Genomic DNA, 21,702 nt, shown 5'->3' with positions numbered 1-21,702 from the left:
AAGCACTGATTTACAGAACTACTTTGGATTCAGATCCGTGTCTGATATTGATTTCAAAGCTGAAGCTGGATATCTCTGTGTTTTAAGTTTGAAAATGAGACATTATTAGCCTTCAAACTGTCCTTTATTAACATGAAGATGTTGGTTAAATCTAGAGCTTTGACCGGGCTTGTTCTTTGACTTTAGGAGAGCTGAGCTGATAGATTTTTGCTTATTTTATTTGCTAATTATCTGAAAAACCGAAGTTACCTTATTTGTTTTTAAATCCAGATAAAGGGGACTACTTCAGGTTTTGGAGAGAAAAAAAGGGGGAACTTAATTCAGTCTGTTTTATTTCTTTATAAAGCTGTTATTACAAGTACAAACTTTATACACTTTCAAACAAAAAAAACCTCAAAATAAATAAATATATATGCCCTTCACATTTAATTCATTGATTATTTCTTTTGTTGTAGCCTGAAGTGAAGTTGATCCATCATGGCTTCACTTATTTTGGTTCAACGATTTGGCCGTGACTTCTAAAAACCTTTTCTACTGTCTCAATAACTTTTCTCTGCATTTAACACTAACTCTGCTGCAGCAAAGCAGGACCTGAGGCCCAAATAAGACAGTTTTTAAAGGAATCAGGTGAAACTATTAGTTTATGAAAACACAAAAGACTAAATTTGAGAGAGAAAAGTGCAGAAAACTGTTCAGATATTTCCTCAGATGAATAAACATCACACAGAAATCAGACCAGAACCTCTCATGTTTCTTTGAATGAAACAGTAAAAGTGTGAGAATGAAACCACTGATTAGGCACATGCAGGCCTCACTTCCTCCCCTGATGTCACAGACACAGGATGTGGAGGCAGACTGGAGCAGACTCAGTTTGACTGAAGGTGAAACCGCTTGAGCGGGGTGCAGGAAAGTTCATGTTGTGCTTTTTTTTGTTTTGTTTGTGAACAAACTGTTTGTACTAAAACCTCAGGCCAACACAAGGGCAGAAATGTGTCTGAGAACAGGTGAGGACACAGGCTAACCTGGCACCTCAGAGAGGAGCATCAGGCCTTAAAGTGGAGAAACACTTGATGAATGATGCTTAAATAAAACATATTAGTAGATAAAGGTAAAATTACAAGTAGGATTTTTATAACAGTAAATATTAAGAATGACACTGATTAGTTCATTCTGGCAGTTTTTTTTAAACTTCATAGACTTTATCTGCAAAGCAACTGTATTTGACAGATAAATGAATAAATAGAGGTAGGCTATTGTTTCTCTTTTTACTGTAACAGCAGTTGTGAAGAAACTAATTCACAAAAACAGTTTACTTGACATGGAAACACCATTTAAAAGTTAAACCTATGCTGGTTTTGTTGTTATGAATAAAAAAATCTCTAACTGTGATGTTAGATATAAAAGATACAGTTGTATTAAATACAGTTGTTTACTGTCTGTTTTTTGTTGTCCTTATCAGAGTTTTGTATTTTTCAAGGATTTACCTCCAAGATTTAATTTTAGGGCTATGGTGTGCGATAAGTTTTGTAAGAGTTAAAACAGTCTCACATGTTTAACAAAAAACTTATATAAAAAGGCATTGTTTGCTTTCAAATGCAGTACAAAAAATGAAATTCTCATTGTTTTAAAGGCTTAATAGCTGTTTGAATCACATGACAGGGGGATGTCAAGTTTGGGAAGTTTCATGTGGAGTTAAAGGCCTATTTTGAAAGTCTATTATAAATAAGATGGTATTAATCACTATGAACCAAGCAACAGGCATTTTCAAAACAAAGACAATAATGAAAAAGTCGGTATGTTTCAACCTGTATGGAAAAATCAGAATATAAAGCAATAGTAACTCAGGAGCTGAAATTACTTTCTTTCAGTTTCAACCTTTTTATTGAAGTGTTTCCAGCAAACTACATCCTCAAAACCATAAAAGAAACAAATATACAACTAACACGTCTTTTCCTAGTGCGCCAGTACAACAATGAGCAGCATTGTGTGAAACAAAAGCAGCAAAATCTGAATTTAAGTTGACAAAAAAATCAATCTCATGCAAAACATGCACATACTGTGGAAGACAAAGGTAAGATTTGAACATTTCACAAAGAAAAAATGTGATTTAACTTGTCTGGTTTGATTAATTAAATTTAAAATGGGTCAAACAAGTGAATAGATTCCTATTTCTATTTTCTAATGTTTTCGTTTCTACATTTAAAGACCTGATAACTTGGATATCTTCATCTCCTCGTGCAGAAGAAATCCCGGTAAACCTGGGTGTTGTGCAACCATTAGGTTAAAAAAAATGCTGGGTAGGATTAAAGAACGACGCAATTCTGAATTTAACCGTTTGTGTATCGGACTCACCGACGTGATAAAAAAAAATAGTCCATTATCCCTCATGTGGCGGAGCGCGAGAAGGCTCGTGCAGCAGAAACAGAGCTCACAAAATGGAGGGAGGGAGGGAGGGTGTGTGTGTGTGTGTGTGTGTGTGTGTGTGTGTGTGTGTGAAAGAGGAAGAATGTGTGTGTTTGAGGAGGGGGTTCTCAGAAAACCCGTTGATTTAATGAAACAAAAACAAACCAAGAACGAAGCTTTCACTGCTCAGTTTCCAATCTGCCGCCGCATGTTGCATTACGCACGCGGGAAAAAATGTCCATAGACGACAACAAGCTCTAATCACCGATAGATGAAATTTCCTACACGAAATGCCATTTTATGACGCTTAAAGGAGGGGTTTCTTCTTGTGCAGCTTGTTTTGAATCCCTGAGCGTATGCAAGTCGAATAAGGACAAGAAAGATTCAAAAGATCTCAGACCTACCGTGGGGGAAATGTGTAAAATATTGTTCTGTCATTAAAAAACCGTTACATATGCAACTTGAATGTCAACTCAAAATCCATCAAATTTTGTTAAAATACCAGTCTAATTAATCGAATAAGACTCTTACTGAACTACATCTGTGTTTCCTGTCATTTTTTCCCCTTCAGTTAAACCTGAATCGTGTGAAATATGTGGGCTGAACTCTGTGAAACTCGCTTTATTTCAAGCTTAAGGTTTTAGATTTAATTGAAAAAGAAACAAAAACTGTCTTTTGTTAAAGTAATACGAGGTAAAAGTAATTGGAAGTTTGACTTACCTGTTTTTCAATCCGGTCACTACCGCCACCAAGCGGTCGCAAGGAGACACTGCGCACCGGCCTACGGGAAGCGGGGACCGGGGCCTTCAGCCCGGGAGGCCCTGACAAACAGAATCTATCATCTAATGTGCAAAAAAGAAAACAAAGTTTAACTTCAATTTTAGGAAAATTCATTGAAAAATATAATTGTATTTTCCTACATTAAGTAACTTCTCACGGAACTTTAGACCCTTCCTTCCAGTGACAGTTAATATCACTTTAATTATTTATTAAGCAAAAGTGACAAAAATATTGAGAGTCATAATAAATAATTACATTTCTCCTAGTTTTCTTTGTGGACTAAATGGATTTTGTTCCGAAACCCGTTAAGCTGCAGGCTTTTTTCATAAATAAATACCGTTTCCGGTTTGTGGTACAAACCAGTCAGCTGTGGCTAATTGATGCCTTAAATGTTCAGATTATTAGCGATCAGAAATCGTTTCGACGCAGGAGTTCAGTGACGTGTACGCAGGCAAACTCCCGCGGTCGAAAACTGTTGATTCCGGGTTTGGATCGGAGGAGGCCCGAACCAAGCCTGACAGAAGAAAGCATGAATGATTTTTGATCAATAACCAGCATCGATACTGATCAAGTGCACCACCCACCGACGAGCTGATATTAATTCTCAATAAACTGCACCACAGTCTCGCGCCGCGGATTGCGTCACAGCTTTTAATCAGACCAATGAAGTCGCTCGTGATCGGCGCGTTTTATTTATTGAGAATTAAGTGATAGTGCGCGTTCTCGTTACGTACACGCACTTTGACGAAAAATAAGGGACTACTGGTGGTTAAGAGAGTCAGGTGATATTTTGAGTTTAACATCTAGCCTAATAACAAAACCACGTGTGACGTCATTTTAAGGAACTGAATGTCAATTAAAAAACACCAACCAAAATAATTATCGACATAAATCTTAATTATGAGGACAACTTTTAGTCCAGACACCAGTTTCAGGGGTTTAAATGACGCGTACTGACTTGGAACGGACACAGTGACTGCAAAATCATGTGCATTCCTAATCGATGTAACTTGTGGTTAATACATCTTAAAAACTCTAATGGGATCAGATCATGTTTGGCAAATCCTCCTTTTTTTTATATCAGGAATACAAATTCATTAACAAACAGTTCTGCTTTTTCTTTTTTAGTTCAGGTCTAATGATATGTATCTTGAGATTTGCTCAATAAAAGTATCTGACAGGTTTGATAACAAGTCTTCGTTTTATCAAAAGTTTTTCTAATACATGTACCTATGTCGCAGAAGCCACTTTAAAGCTCCTGTAAGGGTTTTTTAAAGAAGGTTTATTAAGAGTAAAATTAACAGTCATACCTTTTTGTTACCTTCAAAAGCAAAAGGGATCAAGATTGATAGTTTATGTGATTTTGAATTTCGATGTTTATAACCCTGCGAGGGGGGGGGAAGGTGTCAGACGAGACAATGAAGGAAAAATTATATTAAAAAAAACTGACTGCAACTACTCGCTTAATTACTTATTTTTCTGTTTACCAAAATCAGGAGGACGACTTTGGTCACATAGCAAATAAAATGTGAGTAAATGAACATGAAGATAAAAAAAAAAAGTTACCTGTTTTTCCACTGGGAGTGGCAGAAGCAACACACGCAGAAAGATCCTCACAGGAGCTTAATTGTGTTGTCACTCAAACGTATTATTGTCCTCCTTTTAGGGGACTTTCATTTATGCAAAATGAATGAGATTTAATTCAATATGAGTTCTGTATCAATCTAAGATTGTGTTGTATGCAAACTCATTCATCAGAAAACTAAGCTGTTTGTGTTATTGTGTTTTGGCCATTTTGGTCAGAGACATAATTTCAGGCTGCTAAAAACCACAAACTTTGGGAAAAGGGATCTTTTGAAAATTCTCACCCCTTCTGTCACCTTGTAAACTGGATCACATGAAAACAGGACGTGACTGATTAATAAAAAAAGTGCCACACAGCTGGAAGGTTTCTAGTATTGGACTTGCTGTTACAAACTTTAGGGTTATGTCAATTTTGTTGCCCCTCATCACTCGCTGTGGGTGTTGGAGCTGCTAACTCAATCAAGCTGTCTATTGCTTGGTCACAAACCTTCTCACAGCAGGTTCAGACATTGAAAAGCTGTTAAGAAATCTTCAGTCTTGTGGCTGATGTCTGCTTTGGATGGTCATTAAAATGAATTTGGTAAATATCTGTGACTCACATCTGCAACAGAACTCAGACCCGTTTGAAGAAATCATACCTTCATCCCAACAAAAAGTTAGACTTTTCCAGAACCTACAAAGAACTCACATTTCTAACTATCAGCCAATGGGCTTTACTTTTAAAAATCTGCTGACTGAAAGGTAAATGATATGTTTCAAAGGGGTTAACTGACACATCCTGTCATAAATAATCTGTGCAGTCAAAACCAACAGTAAAGTTCTCTCTATTCATGGACCTTATAGGAGATAAGTGGACGTGTCGCCCTCTGGTGGCTGTAATGGGAAATGAACATGAACAATGAACATCCTCTCACTCACAGGTTCTGGAGCTTTGTCCTGAAAAACTCAGTCTTCATCAGCAGGAGCTGAAACTTTCAATGTCTCTTCTTCAAGTTTGTTGATTCATCACGTCACTGTCAACTAGGGAGGCAAATATTGGCAAGTTTATCATCGGAGGACAAAAGTGTCGGGGAAAAAAAATAAAAAAATAGGACCAAAACTGACAGCTTCAGGAATTAGAAGAGGCCCAAACCAAGTACAGACTGTACACAGTTTTCAGTAGTTGGACATTTTTATATTTTGAAATTTGGTTGATTTTAGGAACTGTTACAAAAATTCACGACTAATTGGAATAATGTGTATTTCTGACTTTTCTAAATTTTAATTAAAAAAAAAATAAAAAGAACATAAAAAAGCTTGAAATAAGGGATGAATATTAAATGTACGAAAGTTGACATTTCTGAATAAAATTACCTGAAAAAAAAAAAAGATTCTCAATTTTTTTATGTTGCACCTGAAGAAGCTTGTAGAGTCCAAGTTACTTACTAAATATCAAACATTTTCACATAATACAGAACATAAACTTACAGTAAAGAAACAAAAAAGGTGTTAAAAAAAATAAAATAAAAAAAAGCATGGGTGTGTCCTCCGTGGTAAGAAAAGTGTCGCTGATGGTGATAATAATAAAACATTTTATTTGTATAGCACTTTTCTAAATACTCAAAGACACTTTACAAGGAGAGAGAAAGCAACAATGAAAACGTCATGAATAAAAATAGAAACGACTTTAAAAAGAGAGATAATACAATGTCAGTAGATTTGTGGGTATTTCAATGAACACCGTGTTAGCGAGAGTACGTAACAGAACTACAAACTGGATCAATTATTAGACTGTTATTTATCAAATTGGCCATTTTTAAAATTCACGACTTTTTATGACCTGCAAACTGGATGAAATAAAGTCCGTCTGCAGCTCTGGACCCTGCAGACAGGTTTTATTATAGCCTCCAGATGCAGCAGAGTCCCAATAATGCTGCTGCTACGTCACTGATGATGATGATGTGAGCGATGAAGAGTCGATGTAAGGCAATGTTACATCTCTACAGCTCCACACAAAGAGGAGGGGGGCAGGAGAAACAGTAATAATTATACAGCACTTGTCTTAAAAGTGCTTCATAGTGAGAGGAAGAAACAAAGGGATGGAGCTTTAAACTGTTTTCTTCTGGATTTGAGTCCCAGCCGACAGATTATTAAAACTACAATAACAACAAGCCACCAGTCAGATGCAGGTTTAGAAAAAAGTGAGCTTTCAGTTGTGTGTTAAGAGAAGGTAGCGGCGCCAAACTTTTGAGGTCCTTTTTTTTCTTTTAAACAGCAGAGCTTCAGTCTTCACAACACAGAGGCCAAAGAAAGTTCTGCAGAGCCGCAGTCAGCAGGGTTTGTTTCTGCTGTGGTCCGTGCTGTCCGTGCTCAGAGATTTTAAAGAGGTGTGTGAGCTGTAACGTCAGAGAAAACGGCTTTCTGAAAGAGTCAAGACACCTCCCAACACACAATATACACAAGCTTCATTCTGGAGCACGTGGAAAAAGGGACGTAAAAAAAACAAAACAGAAGAAGAAGATCCGCTTCTCCTTTCCAGAAGCCACAAACTGGGTCTATGTTCAAAAACATATCAGACTGAAAGAGGACTTTGTCACATTTACTTTGACAGCTCGGTGCCCTGAAACCCGTCAAATTTCAGGGTAATTTAATAAAAATAAGCTTTCCTTTCATCAACATAAGGAAAAAGGGGGAGTGGATGGGAGAAGGGAGACACTATTCATAACGGGGGAGGAAGGATAGATATTTTATAACTAGAGCAGGGTGGGGATAAATTCTTGGTGAGGGGACAGACAGTTTAACTTATATCAGTACATGGCATAGATCATACATGAGGGTCAAGGCAACACATTTTTAAACCTAACTACTCAGTAATCAATATCAACTAGTCCTGCCCTCCCCCAGTCCCTCACACAACCTTCCACAGGAGTGGGGCGCTCTGAGTCCTCCCTCCTCCTTGATGCTGTGGGGGTAAAAAGGGGAGGGCAAGGTGTGTGGGGTTGGTGGTGGAGGGTGGGGTCAGGGTGGCGGGGTCCCGGGACTCTCATTGATTGTAGAGCGAGCGCTGCTCCCAGGGCATGGTCTGGATGGTGCGCGGCACGGGGGAAGGCTTCAGTGTGGGCGCTCCGTTTGGATGGAGGGAGTGGCCGAGGGGGTTGATGGTGGTGAGGGGCCGCTGGGGAGCCAGGGAGAAAGCGTCCTGGTGCTTCGGCTGCAGGAGGGAGACGGGGGTGAGGGTAGAGAGAGGAAGAAAAAACGGCCAGGGTCAGTTTGAATTCTTGAATAACAGTCTGATGCATGACGGATAAAAAACAGAGAAGTGGGAAATGCGAAACGTGGAAAACCTACGACAGTGATGAAGGTGAAGTGGAGAGTCAATCTGTGTTCAGACCAGAAATAAAGGATGGTTATTTGTCACGTTTAGGTTCATGTCATCATCTGACTCCCTCAGAATTGAAAGTATCCCCAATCCCCTTCCATGAATTGATCTATGGTTAAGTCCCACCCACAAATGCAATAAGCCAATCACAGTGTGAATAGCCAATACACTCTTTTCTGCCCAACCGTCCACTAAAATACATCGCAGAGGGTCGTTTTGTTTGGTTTTACAAGGTTTTTCTAAGATTTTGAATTCAAAAAGATTAAAACCGTGTTTATAGGGTATATGCAACTCTGACACAAAGTAAACTCAGAAGCTGGGTGACAGGATGTACATTTTTTACCTTTTCATAAGCCACCTCTTAACAGAGAAAAGTGTTGTCTGTGGATTAAGCTGTGTGATAAACCACAACACAATTCTGTGAATAAAATGAAGAAGGATGTCTTCAACAGTTTTAAGGCAAACTGACATCGTTTTTGAGGCAGCATATTGTCACTCTGCTGGAAAGAAATACAATTTTATCTTTGACACCAGAACCAGCACTGCAGTCAGACAGATTGTGTGGGATGATTCTCTATAGCATTAGCTGAAGTTAGCCTAACGTTAGCTTCTAGCTGCGTTGTTCATCATGTCTCTTTGTTTGTTGGGAGTTATTTCGTTGTCTGGTGATCGTACATCATTGTTAGCTGTTGTCCAAAGGGCTCTAATTAAACTAACATTAGCTTCTGGTGCTCAGCTTCATTAGTTGATCAGTAGTAGCCAAAATAACAAAAACTGGCGAAACGTGCTGAATGATTCAGTTTAAATACCGTAGCTTCAAACTAACAGACATACTCATGATTCATCAGGTCTGTCTTTTGTGCAGAGCTGCTGCATAAGCATTAAAGAAATGCATCAGTGTATTGACTGCAAACTGCTTCACTTTTGGTCTGAACACACATTCTCAAAGAAACATAAAGATGAAGGCTCCACATTATAGATTTACACTACATTTATTTTCTATGTGGTGAGATGAGGGTTCACATCTTCACAGGAAGTCTGCAGGTTTACAAGAACTCTGATTCTGATCAACAAGATGTAGTCTCTGTTTTATAATAAAATTACACTGATGAGCCAATAATGAAAAATAACATGCACTCAAGCTTGATTTTTGATAGTTATACAAAGTGAGACACTTGTGTTTAGACTCTGCCGTGTGTCATTTGAACATGTTTGAAACCTGCAGACTCCAACCTTAAGAGTTGATGATTCAATGATTCCTTCAAAGTTGATGTGTCTTCAAAAGTGATCATGAATAGATGTAAAGAAAAATGTGTGATAGAGAATCATGACACAGAGGAGTGATTAGTGTCAAAGCAAGAAAAAGTAGGAAAAGTTAGCAGCACAGCCCCGCGTTAGTCATGTCCTCCGCCGCACAGAGGCGCCACCAGAGCAGAGTTTAAGAATAAAGCTTCTTCAGTCTGCTGTTTGCTTTCAGAGTGAGGAGAATTTAGCCATTTTCCAAGAACCAGAAGACCAGATACTGGACCTTCATACTACAACTCTACACGGTTAGAGAGGTGTCAAAACATGAGCACTTCCTGATACAGAGCACTGATCTGATTCCTTTAGTGTTTGTATTATGTAGCTTCAGTTCTTCTCTTTCTGAGTAAAAAATATTCATAACAAGGCTCAGATCAGGGAACGCCGGTTTGTCTCCTCCTACGGGCTGTGCTGCCTTAAATCCACAGGTGATTTACTTTACTAGTGTCTGAGGACTGATTACACCAGAGAACAGAAAAAAAAATCTGCAGTCAGTTTTTTCTAGCATGTTGAGGTTTTTCTCCACAGCTTACCCTCCAGATCAGCTAAACTCCTCTGATTAGCTGTAGTAAGACTCTCCAGCTGATTACAATTGGACTCATCTACAGCTATGTGGAAACTTGATTGTGCAGTCACAATTGAGACAGTGCGGTGAGAGGTGTGTGCAGCTTCCAATAGGTCAGTACTATCAAAATCTGCAAACAGAAAGCTACCATAGCAGGACTTAAGAGGATTTGTGCTTTTCTCTTAACCTGTAACCATGGACAAACCATTGTAAGTTCTGTTTTATTTAATGCTGTTTTTTTAGTTTTCAAAGCTTGTAACTATTCAATCTCTGTGTTTTATTTACAAAGGTCTATATTACCTTTGTTCCAGCTCATGTCTGCTCCTGTAGCTCCATCAGTATATCCTTTGTAAAAACAAAATTACCTCCCCCGAGGAGGTTGTGTTTTTGGGAGAGTTTGTCTGTGAACAACATAACTCAAAAACTAACGTACAGATCTTGATGAAATTTTCAGGAAAAGTTCAAATTGGGATAAGGAAGAAGTGATCAAATTTTGGAGGTGATCTGGATCACCGTCTGGATCCTGGATTTTTTAAAAAGGATTCTTTATCATTATGAGATAGGGCTGTTTTCACCATATGTATATATAACTCCACCATAAATGGTCAGATACGATCCAGATCCTGAAAATATTCTGGATACTAAGATCCAGAATATGAAATATGTACTGGGTCATCATAATTTTCAACACTGTCAGATAACAAATTATTGAACAAACCTGCAACTAACACCAAATTGTAGCAGACAGTCTGCAGAAAGGGAGTATAACATTAAAGTAGGACTAAAGTGTTGGTGACAATCACAATATGCTTGGCGGAGGTCTGTACCCTCTGAGTGTTTTTCTAGTGTTGTTAAATAAACATTGCAGTCATGCCTGTTTCTTTCATATTTTACTGTATGTCAATATTTAAAGATTTTTATTAGAGCCCGACCGATTAATCGGTTGGGCTGATTAATCGGTCGATTATGCCTGTCACCGATTAATCAACATCGGCCAAAATGTAGCAGATTATAAAAATGTTTGCTCCACGGAGAGTCTGTTGCTCCTGCCTCTGTGTGTCTGTGTGTTGGACTGCACACTGCCCAAGTGCCCGCCTCCTCTGTCCACCATTATCTAATGGTACTATAGTACAGCGTTTTAACGTTTTGGCTTTTAGTTGCTTTTTTGAGAGATAAAAAGAGATAAATGCTAGTGTTAATTCACACGTCCATCATTATCATATGTAAGACTGTAATACGGCGTTTTAACGTCGTGTAAGTTGCTCATTGTGTGTTTACAGTTTGACTTTTTTTTCCTACTTACCGTGTTTACAGTTTGAGTTCTTTATTTATTATTGTGTTTACAACTTTTTCTTATTTATCATTGGTTTAAACTACAGGTCTTATGTTGACATTTTTTATAATTAAAGTTCCTTGTTTTAATTTAATAGTGTTCTGTCTCTGTCTTTAATCATATGGGTATTATAATGATTTGTGATTATGTACAGTATATATCCTGTGTATATCAATGAATTTATTATATATATCAGCCGATATATAACAGATATCAGTCGATATATTGATTATCGGTCGATATATCAAATACCGGCGATATATTGGATATCGGCCGATATATTGGATATCACTTTTTTTTGCCCCCAGTATCGGTATTGGCATCGGCCCCAAAAATCCCATATAAGTCGGGCTCTAATTTTTTATAAAACAAGCACATGTCTGTTAAGTAAAGGAGTTTTTCATTTTTTTAAGAAAAGTAGAGAAAAACTGAGATCAGTTCTGGATTGTGCACCCAAAATTAGTTAGAACAGCTGTCAGACCTAACCCAACAAAAATTATGTTCCCCAGTGTTATCTTTATGCAGAAGATACACTTTTGCTGTAATGCGGCACACCCTGCTCTTAGCTTTCCAAAAGACCAATGTTTAATGTGAGGGAGCTGAGTTAAGGGATTCACTGCGATGCTGAGTGATTAGATATTTTAAATAAACCCATCTTTCCGGTTACTGATATTTGAGAGGCTTATCTCCATCTGTGTCCCAAAAACTTCAGCAAAAGAAAACAGCAGACTGAAAGTGAAAAGATTAAAAGAAGATGGCGTCCACCAGGAGACTCAGCTGACAGCAGCACTCAAACCAGTGCCCCGGAGTCTCCAAGTGGACGCTGAAAGTTTAAAGATTAGTCCCTCTCTCCAGATGTTAGTAAGCAGTCAGGGAGGAGGCAGCGAGCCTGCAGAGAGCAGACAGCGGCTGTGTGGCGGCTCTCTCCTACCATGGGGTTGGCGCTCAGTCTAGTGTATCCCGAGCTCATCTCCTTTACCTCAGGCACCAGGGGCTGGAGCAGAGAGTAGGAGGAGGACGGGGTGGCGCTGGAGGAGGAGACGTGTTTGTTGGAGGAGGAGCTCCTCATGCTCTGCTGGCTGCTCTGGGACGACACCGAGCTGGGACGGCCCTGCAGGAACACACACACAGCTCAACACACACTTTTCTCCTAGTTCACTGCTGTAGATAATTTGACGAAGCCCGTGCAGTAGAAAGGGGACTTCTCGTCCTTACCTGGTGGGGGTCAGGCACCGACTGGCTGCTCACACCACCTGGCATCGGGGAGACGCAGTGGGAGGGCAGAGAGTCCTGCTGACCGTGTCCTCCGTGCTGCATCATGGAGTTCGCATTGTTCTGCTGCTGCTGCTGTTGCTGCTGCTGTTGACGGCGAGCATTGGAGAAATTGCGACGGCTGCCGGACTGGATATGAGGAGGGAGAAGAGAAAGAGGTGCACAGAGAGTGTGATCATTCCTGTCTCCGCGCTGAGTGTTTGAGCAGATAGAGAAGAGGAGAGGTGACAGATGAGTGTGATGAAAGTAAGGCTCCTCGCTCCTTTTTGCTCGGCTTAATGGATCAATCTACTGCTGGTGTCTTACAGACTCACTGACTCTCCTCTCTTTGAACCTGCCAGTATGAGTGGATGGAGTGGTCACATTGTGCAGACACACAAACAGATACACTCACACAAACCGTCAGTTCCAACATTTGCATCCAGCTACGTCTGTGTTTACGTACTAAAAAACGATGCTTGCCTTGTTAACTTCTTTGGAAACATGCTCAGACCAAAAGCAAACAAAAAACTGTCACAAACAGACCTAACAACACCTGATTTTGCAACATTTGCACAAATTGGTGCTCTACACTGGACGTGGTTTGGATATTGTGGCCAGATATCATCAACAGTTTGTTTCTGCTTAAATTTAAGACAGAAAAAAGTTTGAAATTTCACAATCGATTGATCGAGACTGGAATTTTTTTTGTTTTTATAAATCACACCTTGTTTTATCTAACGCTCCTCCTCACAATTCTCAAGTTCCCCTTCTCACACACATACACACGACACACCCTTGCCCACACACGCTCACACCAACCTGGTTTTTGGCCGCGGCGCTGCAGCGGTGCTGGGCCAGGTCCAGCATGGTTCGGTAGCTCTTAAAGCAGGACGGGCAGTTGAACCGGTTCTTATTAACCAACCCCACACACACACACACACAAGCGTACACACACACACAGACACACACATAAATTTGGATTAAATCCACTGAAGTGTTTCAGACCCTGACCCTTTCCCTAAACTTAGCCTAACCCTGGTCTAACCCTGACTGCAGCATGCTGTAAGAGGAGGAGTGTGAGGCAGCTGCAGAGAGAGGACAGAGTTTACAACACGTTACATGCACACACTGCAAAACACACATGCATACATGAAAAAACCTCCAGATTATTAGTTTTAAAACATGGAGATCCACTGTTTTCGTGCTCTTCCTGTGACTGTGAACGATCGACAGTCTCTGTCGGCAGCTGAGCAGAAAAATAACAGCACTCAGATCTGAACTACAGAGTGACTCAAGAGTGAATTTTCACTCCTGTCCCATCTCACTCCCAGAGAAAAAAAAATCCTGTCCCGTCTCACAGTAAAATTACTCCTAGTCCCATTCAGAATGACTCTTACTCCTTCAACACTCAGATTTTTTCCTCTTCTTTTAGGTTTTAGGCGATACATTGAATTTGATTTGATTTTCTCCCCATTATTTTTTAGATTACTGTTGGCTTCTGGGAAGTGTAGTTCTTTTCACCTGTGTTACAGTTAGGGATGCACGATATTATCGGCACAATATCGGTATCGGCTGATAAAAGCTTAAAACACGTTTATTGGTATCAGCAGATATGAAAATTTCTGCCAATATGCACAGCCGATAAGGTGCTATTCAGTTAGGATTATTATTATTTTCCATCTGAAAAATAAGCTCCTTAAATAAAATGTAGCATTTCATTTATTTGCACTGCAGAGCTCTGTGTCTGTCACCAGGTTGTTACAGTAGCTCTAAAATAATCAAATGCAACTTGGTTATGTTTAAAAATGCATTGTACATTTAAAGTTCATGTGATCTAAAGAAATTATTTTTCTGTATTTCAATACTGAATGTCTTGAGTTTGAAAAAATAATACATTTCGTATTTATGGTAAAATCAAATGTTTTTTGTCTTGTTTTATGTGTGTTTCTTAAACAAATAAGAAAGTCACAATAAGAGTAACAGATAAATTCCAGTACAGGATAGACTTAGCTTTCTTTACAGTGAAAAAAACAAACAAACTTGTGATTATCGGTATCGGCCAAAAGGGGTTTCGATATATCTGCATATCGGATATCGGCAAAAATCCAATATCGTGCATCCCTAGTTACAGTGTAAACTTATTGGAAATAAACTACAAGATGGCGGTGAATGTCACATATTAACATGTTATATTTTTCTTCCTGGTTGATTCCCGCTCCTGTTAACTTTTTGTTGTACTGTCTCTAATCTGAACCTGACCCCCCCACACACACGTTATTAGAGCAGCAGCACATCAGACCTGCAAAGAGAGCCTGCAGAGCTCCTTAATACAGAGCTGCAGAGTGACGACCCTGAGAGCTCTCTGAAGCACAGATTTTAATCATTTAGTCATTAAAGGAAAGATCTGATTGCACTCTGAGAGGTCAAAGGGGCAGTGTAGCGGCTAAGTCCATAGATCGCACAGTCAGGAGACACGGCTCTTTAAGAGACTCAGGGTCTCTGGTTTGTGAAACTTGTGACACCTCCTGAGGAGTCAGGGTGCTCCAATTACAGACAGTGAACAAGGAGAGAAGAAACAAATCTGAATCCCCTCTTTCAGGCTCACAGACTTTCAGAATCTGAACAGTCTGTGAAAATGTGAGAGCCCACATGGCAAAAAATGAGTTTTGTTCTCATTGTATGGAGAGCAACACTATGGCCAATAAAACACATCACACACTACCTGATTTAATTCACCATCAACCAGGGTCCAAACCTCTGACAGTCAAACAAGACTTAAGAGTAAAAATACACGCTGGTGGACAAGATCAATGTCAAGCTAAACACAGCTAGCTTAAATACGAGCACAATTTCTGTTTAACTCCTCTCCTTGTCAGTTCGTTCCCTAACTTGTTGCTATATCAACATGTTGGTCTTTAATTTATTTGGTTTATCTAACTCAATGCTTTCTGCTTCAATCAGCCTGCTTCTCAACTCCCAGCTATCCAAAGGATAGTCCACGGAATGAGCTAAGTTTCCCCCAAAAGACGACCAGATATCTGATTCTGAAACTGATGCATGTTTTTATATTCACACATTCAAATTGGAGCAGATCAAGGGAGGTAAAAATCACTCAATACACCTTACACAACAGAAAAATCTCAAATGATAATCTTCAGAAAATCAAGGCTCTGCTGACATTTGTCGCATGGTAGATGAGTCTGAATTCAGCTTGATTGTCTTATAGTGCGTACATTTAGAAAAGTATCACGTAAATAACTGTTCTCTCTTTTAAAAATGATCCTTACAATTGAGCTGTTGGCGTGTCGGCTCGTGATGGCTCAGAAATATTCAGAGCTGTTCCTTTGATCAACACTCAAAGATACTTCAGCAAATCCAGGAAAGATGCAGATTTCTCAAGTATTTTCTCTGCACGTTACACATCAACAGCTCCTGAAGCCCCACTGAATCGTCTCACAGAAACAGGACATTTCACGAGATTTATTCTGTGTTTTTCAGGTTTTAACTGATGTGATGTCTTTGTATCAAAATATTAAAAAACATCCATAGATTGTTCAGTTAAAACAAATTTACAGCAATCTGGAATTTAGGCTTTGAAATCTGAGGCAATGTGGGATCTTTATGACTTATAATTCACTTTGAAGAGTTCCAAGAGGCAGAAATAAACTTTATTGCCACACTGTTTTGGGAAAATGTTTCACCAATTCAGACATCTCCTTAAGAAGATATGGATTTTTTTTGTGTTTTACTAGTTTTATTAGTTCCACACCTTAAAATTGTTCCCCTCTGTTTGTCAAAGATTTGGACAGTAATTGGTTGAACATACATGTTGAGTGAAGGGAGAGACAACAGCGGATCGAATAAACTGTGGTTTAAAGTGATACTCCAGGATGGAAAAAGTTGGGTCCTATCACAAGGTTTAGGGCAGAAATTACCCCTACAGCAGTGTTTTTGTGCAGCAGAAGCCCAGAGCGCTCGCACCAAACACCCCCTCCCTGCTCCTCTGCCGGTTTCCTCTGCACTCAGACGGGGCCATATTTTACTTGACCAAAAACACAAATAAACGGACTCCCACCGAAAAAATCTGACATCGGTCTGCATTCACGCTTTATTTAGAGAATTTTCAGCGCATTACTTTCACACAAAAACACTGCTAAATAAGGCTCTAGTTCTCATCGTGTCGTAAAACGGCGCTACCTCCTCTGCAGAGCCACAGCTGGCTACGAGGCGCTCGCCGCTTAGTGTATCAGTCCGCGCGTCCGGCGTGCCAGATATAAACAAATGCAGGTAGTCTGCCAGGACAATATTGCAATAACAACGTAAAGATGAGTGATTATGAGAGCGAGGAAGACCTGCCGTTCCCTTTGCAAGCAAAGTGAAGCGTGAATGCAGACCGATATCAGATTTTTTCGGTGGGAGTCCGTTTATTTGTGTTTTTGGTCAAGTAAAATATGGGCCCATCTGAGTGCAGAGGAAACCGGCAGAGGAGCAGGGAGGGGGTGTTTGGTGCGAGCGCTCTGGGCTTCTGCTGCACAAAAACACTGCTGTAGGGGTAATTTCTGCCCTAAACCTTGTGATAGGACCCAACTTGTTCCATCCTGGAGTATCACTTTAAGCACCCAATGAAAATATCAAACTCATGAGGAAGCATCAAAGCAGAAAACTTCCTACCTATACAAACATCCATCAACGCCCTCTGTAACAGACTGTTTTAGCTGTTCCTGCAGCCCGACACCCTCCCACTCTTTTCACCCTCACACACACTCACCTGGGTGGATGAGGCAGCGGTGCAGCGGTGCTGGGCCAGCTCCAGCATGGTCCTGTAGCTCTTGCAGCAGGACGGACAGTCGAAGCGGTTGGGTCCATCGTCGTGGATCCTCTGGTGGTTACGGAGGTACCGGGCGAGGCGGAAGGCCTTCCCACACAAGTCGCACATGTAACGCTTCTGACCGTGGATTCTCATGTGGTTACGCAGGGACATGTAGTTGGTGTAGGGCTTGCTACAGAAGTCACACCTGAGTGGAGCACCAGAATAATCGAGGTGTTAGAGATATTTACATGATGCTCAATGACTTAAAGCCACGTTTACTGCTCAAACTCCAGGAACAGAGGATAATACGTTCATGAATATTGTAATTAGATAATCTCAGCTTCACACCTGAAGTCTCCAGTCTTGTGGGTGAGCTTGTGGTTGAGCAGAGAGCTTGCGTGCTTATAGGCACAGCTGCACAGATCACACACGTACGGCCTCTCGTCTGACTCCATGTCGTCTGACGCCGTCGTGGCCGGTGCCGCGGGTGCTCGGGACTCCATGGAGAGGCTGGAGCTGGAGAGAGATGCGGAAGAGAGGCTGGAGCTGGAGAGAGCGGCGGAGGACGAAGGGAGCTGATCGCACCAGCTGATGGTTGAACTTGGCTGTAGGAGGAGAGGAGAAGGTGACAGGTGAGTGAAGAGAAAGAGCAAACACTTTCCAGAGTGATTATTTCATCCTCATCTTCATGATACAGCCTTATCTTTCAGCTATCTATCACACACAAACAGCTCAGCACCATGGACAGAAACTCTGTCCTCATAGGAAGTCTGCAAGGGCCTCAAACCGACATCAAACCACCAGCAGAAATAAGAGCCAATCCAACAAAAACAGGTACCAGTTCTAGTGTTTAGCATTTATAGTTTCTGTTACTGCTTAGATCAGAAAAAGTAGGATAACATTCAATGGTGGGTTCTTCAAATTTAACAGAGCAGAGTGACTAGATTGAGAAGCTTCAGGTGACTGACAGAGAAACAAGTCTTCCACTGATGTCAAGGTTGGGGAACAAACATAAACAAGAAGTAGTTTTGGCATTTACAGAGATCTATGAACACACACAAACTAAAGGATGATTAAATTAGACGTTTGAGAGACAGCGAAAGATGCCTGCCCTAAAAGTCAAACGCAGAAACCTTCTGAACATATGAATCATTGTGTGGGAGTGTGCGCGCTGTGCAGATAGTCTGTGAGCTGAAAGCGACCATGAATGAAGCACACAGTCTGGCATCACAAAGAGGTCTTTCAGAGTCCACCGCGGGGCGTCTTCCGCTCCTGTTTCCTGTGGGACAGCCTGCTCATGTTTACTTTGTGCAGCTTGCTAACAATATTGCAGGCCTCATGCGTATATTTGTGCTTTAGCGGCTAAAAACATCCTTTTCTGTTTGGACAGTTCAGGCACACACTGCTCGACCCAAACGCTGCTTGGTTTTTCATTTTCAAACACAGCACAGGGGCAACATTTAAATTTCATTGGGATGCACCGCACAGCTGATATCTGTTTACACATCTACCAATCAACAAACAATGTGCCAAGCATCACTGCAAGGGGATTTGTTTTCATGGTCAAACATGAAAACAAAACTCTCCAACTACTTAGCTTCTGTACAGAAACAGGGCTCTGCAGCATGGTGGGGAAACTAGAATATACATTTGATGCAGATGTAAAAATCAAGCTTAAGCTGTCATTGTGTGTGCAAAACTAACGTGTCAGCTTCTTGACTTTATAAATAAGAGCTGCAATGAACGACTATTTTATGTTGACTCATCCTTAATTATTATTATTTTATTTGATAAGTCGATTAATCTTGATTGTTTGGCGTACTATTCTGCATCCACTCTTTACCTCACCTGCTTTAAGCATTTACCCACAATTTTGGAGCTCATGCATTGCTGCAGTGCTTTGTATGGAAGAGTTTGACCTCACACAGTTTACACATAAAGCATTTCAGCAACTTGTTTTCTATAAAAAGTGTTCAAACTTTGGAATCCTGGTCCTTTTTTTTGAGCAGCCTACGTAATCTTCACCAAAATTAATGTGAACTTCTGCTTCTCCATTTCTGTGAATAACTTATTCATCGGAAGCAACACTGTAAGTACAGTTGAGATTTTACTGGCCAGTATTTGAATATATCCATAACAGAAACAATTACTATGTCAATTAATTTTCAAAGTTGATGTCACTGATTATGTCAACTGATCATTGTTGCCCTAATATTCATAAACACCTGCAAAAATGTACTTTCTTTGTTTGCAGAATCAGCGGACATAAGAGGTACCACTTTGTCCACAGGAAGTGCCAGAAACAATGCAAAACAAAAGTTAATCATCAAGGGTTTGATGACTCAAAAAGGCAACATCTTAATTTCATGGTTCAAAAATTTGCAAAAAAAATATTTCTTCATTGATTACTCCTACAACATAACAACCACTAATTAGATATTTCACAACCACGCATGCTTTATATGGAAGCCTTTCTTCACTAACTATAACTTCACTTCCTGAAACCAAAACCCAGCATAGAATACTACCTGACAGAACAGTGAAAATACATAGTACATGTGCAAAGGCAGTGTACAGTACCTTTAACATACAACATTAATATTTAACAGGCAGTCTAGAAAAAAAAGTCAAACAGAGTGTAAAAACCAATCCACTGTAGTGTAGTTGGGGTGTCCAAGCCACCCATGGCCACCCTTCTGGACACGCCCCTGTCTGCTATGAGCTAACCGAGCTCCTCTGTGTTGTTAATATTAGCATAAGCTTGGTGGTGCTAGGCTACATTTTCGTGTGTTGCTCACAATTTCCCATTTAAACACATCAAAACAATAACAAAATAAAGGAAAACATACCCGTTTTCAGAAATATTATCACAAATAATCAAAAGGAAATATTTAAATGAGAAAATTATTATTATAGCTGCTACTTAGCTTAGCAGCTACGAGTGAGACTAGGCCGCGAGCCTCTCAGCATGACGATCGGTACGTTTGCAACAAGCTAACTTAGCTTCCTTGTAGCAAATATGTATCAGATTTAAATAACACAGTGCAGATAAACTACCCTCTCTGCAATAATTTAACAACCCCGTGTGAAATTAAATACTTTGCAAAGTGCTAAAGTGTGTAAATGTTGCTAAGTTAGCCGTGTTATGTAGCTATTTGTTAGCAGGCTAACGGCGGTGCAGCTGGCTCTTACTCCGGAGTCGTTGGGATCCTTTTTCCAGAACAATTGAGAGCAGTGGCCGAAAGACTCTGTGGATGTCACATAGTTCACTCCGTTTCTGTCCTGAAAGTCTCCGTGTGTGCTGCCGGTGTTTGTCCTGGCGTACATCGTCGGTTTTCAGATTCTTTTGACTCCTTTTTTTCTGGCTGAAAAGAAATAGGGCCGCTTTGTGAGGATCTTCTTCCGAAAAGAAAAATATTGCTCCTGTGAAATGAGCGTTTTGGCGGCGGACAAATGAGAGCAAACAGAGCATTACTGCCACCTGCTGGACCGGAGGTACAGGGTACAGCAAGACAGGGAGCATTGAACTGCACTAGTGCTCTTAAGTTTACATAGTATTCAAAAATTCGACGCTTGGAAGTAGGATTATGGGCAAACTTTTCTTGTATTTGCAGATAGATATCACGTGAAGCCATTTGTCAACACACGATTATGTGTGCTCTTTCTAAATCATAAGAATAGCTGATAACCACTAAAATAGAGCATAATGTTTTAAATTTTATCTGTGTATTTAGGAAGATGTACATGATTATTCTATGAATGAATATGAGAATTTGATAAAAGAAATAAATCCCAAATGATGAAGGTAAAGACAAAAACATACATTTGTATATGAACTTGCATACCAGATGAGTATGTTGTAAACTGAAAGGATTTATTTATTTATTTATTTATTTATTTATTTATTTATTTATTTATTTATTTAATTTTGAAGAGGGGTTGAGGCTCCTGTTAGATTACTTTAAACTTTGTTATGTTAGATATTCTTTTACAATATACCTGTTTTATGAGTGCTTGGGTGTATTTGTTGGACCCATAAAGTGTTTTATGGTCATTGGGCTGTTTTTTTTTTGTTTTTTTTTTATGACAATAAAAATGGCTCCATTTGATAATGATTGGACATTGGATCAAATTTATTCTGCAGGTTAGCCTTGTCAAACACTTTCATTTGAAGCCTGGCATAGACATGTGGACCTGCTGGGATCCTGAACACTCATGGGAATAATTCAAGTGAGTCAAACTGCGCACATTTTCAATATTCTTAGTAGTACTGTCAGCAAGAGGAGGGAAGTTTCAACATGAAAAGGTATTTA

General features: G+C 39.9%; 1 protein-coding gene across 3 annotated transcripts; it reads right to left on the bottom strand.

Annotated features, from left to right (window-relative positions):
* Nucleotides 1-6,321: 6,321 nt before the first annotated feature.
* On the bottom strand, nt 6,322-20,845 carry LOC141809030 (uncharacterized). 3 transcript variants are annotated; one of them, XM_074695831.1, is made up of 7 exons: nt 20,582-20,845; nt 17,738-17,994; nt 17,348-17,594; nt 13,399-13,488; nt 12,541-12,726; nt 12,257-12,436; nt 6,322-7,957 (listed from the first exon to the last, which is right to left on the bottom strand). In XM_074695831.1, the coding sequence occupies exons 1-7, from the start codon at nt 20,714-20,716 to the stop codon at nt 7,790-7,792; spliced, it is 1,263 nt and encodes a 420-aa protein (XP_074551932.1). In that variant the 5' UTR covers nt 20,717-20,845; the 3' UTR covers nt 6,322-7,789. The 3 variants fall into 3 exon arrangements, with proteins under 3 accessions (XP_074551932.1, XP_074551933.1, XP_074551934.1); XM_074695832.1 differs by having other exon boundaries at nt 12,305-12,436; XM_074695833.1 differs by lacking the exon at nt 13,399-13,488 and having other exon boundaries at nt 20,582-20,844.
* Nucleotides 20,846-21,702: the final 857 nt, after the last annotated feature.

Source organism: Halichoeres trimaculatus, unplaced genomic scaffold (genome assembly GCF_033239565.1).
Source record: "Halichoeres trimaculatus isolate MK-OKI-2021-1 unplaced genomic scaffold, fHalTri1.1 fHalTri1_scaffold_20, whole genome shotgun sequence".
NCBI lineage: Eukaryota > Metazoa > Chordata > Actinopteri > Labriformes > Labridae > Halichoeres > Halichoeres trimaculatus.
Note: the sequence above shows the minus strand (reverse complement) of the source record. Positions and strands in the feature narration are given on the sequence as shown.

Coding starts and splice junctions, on each gene's coding strand:
- LOC141809030 (XM_074695831.1), bottom strand. CDS start 20,716: ATGTACGCCAGGACAAACACCGGCAGCACACACGGAGACTTTCAGGAC. Junction 17,995..20,581: donor AGGATCCCAACGACTCCGGA/GTAAGAGCCAGC, acceptor CTCCTCCTACAG/CCAAGTTCAACCATCAGCTG. Junction 12,727..13,398: donor GCGCCGCGGCCAAAAACCAG/GTTGGTGTGAGC, acceptor CCTCATATCCAG/TCCGGCAGCCGTCGCAATTT.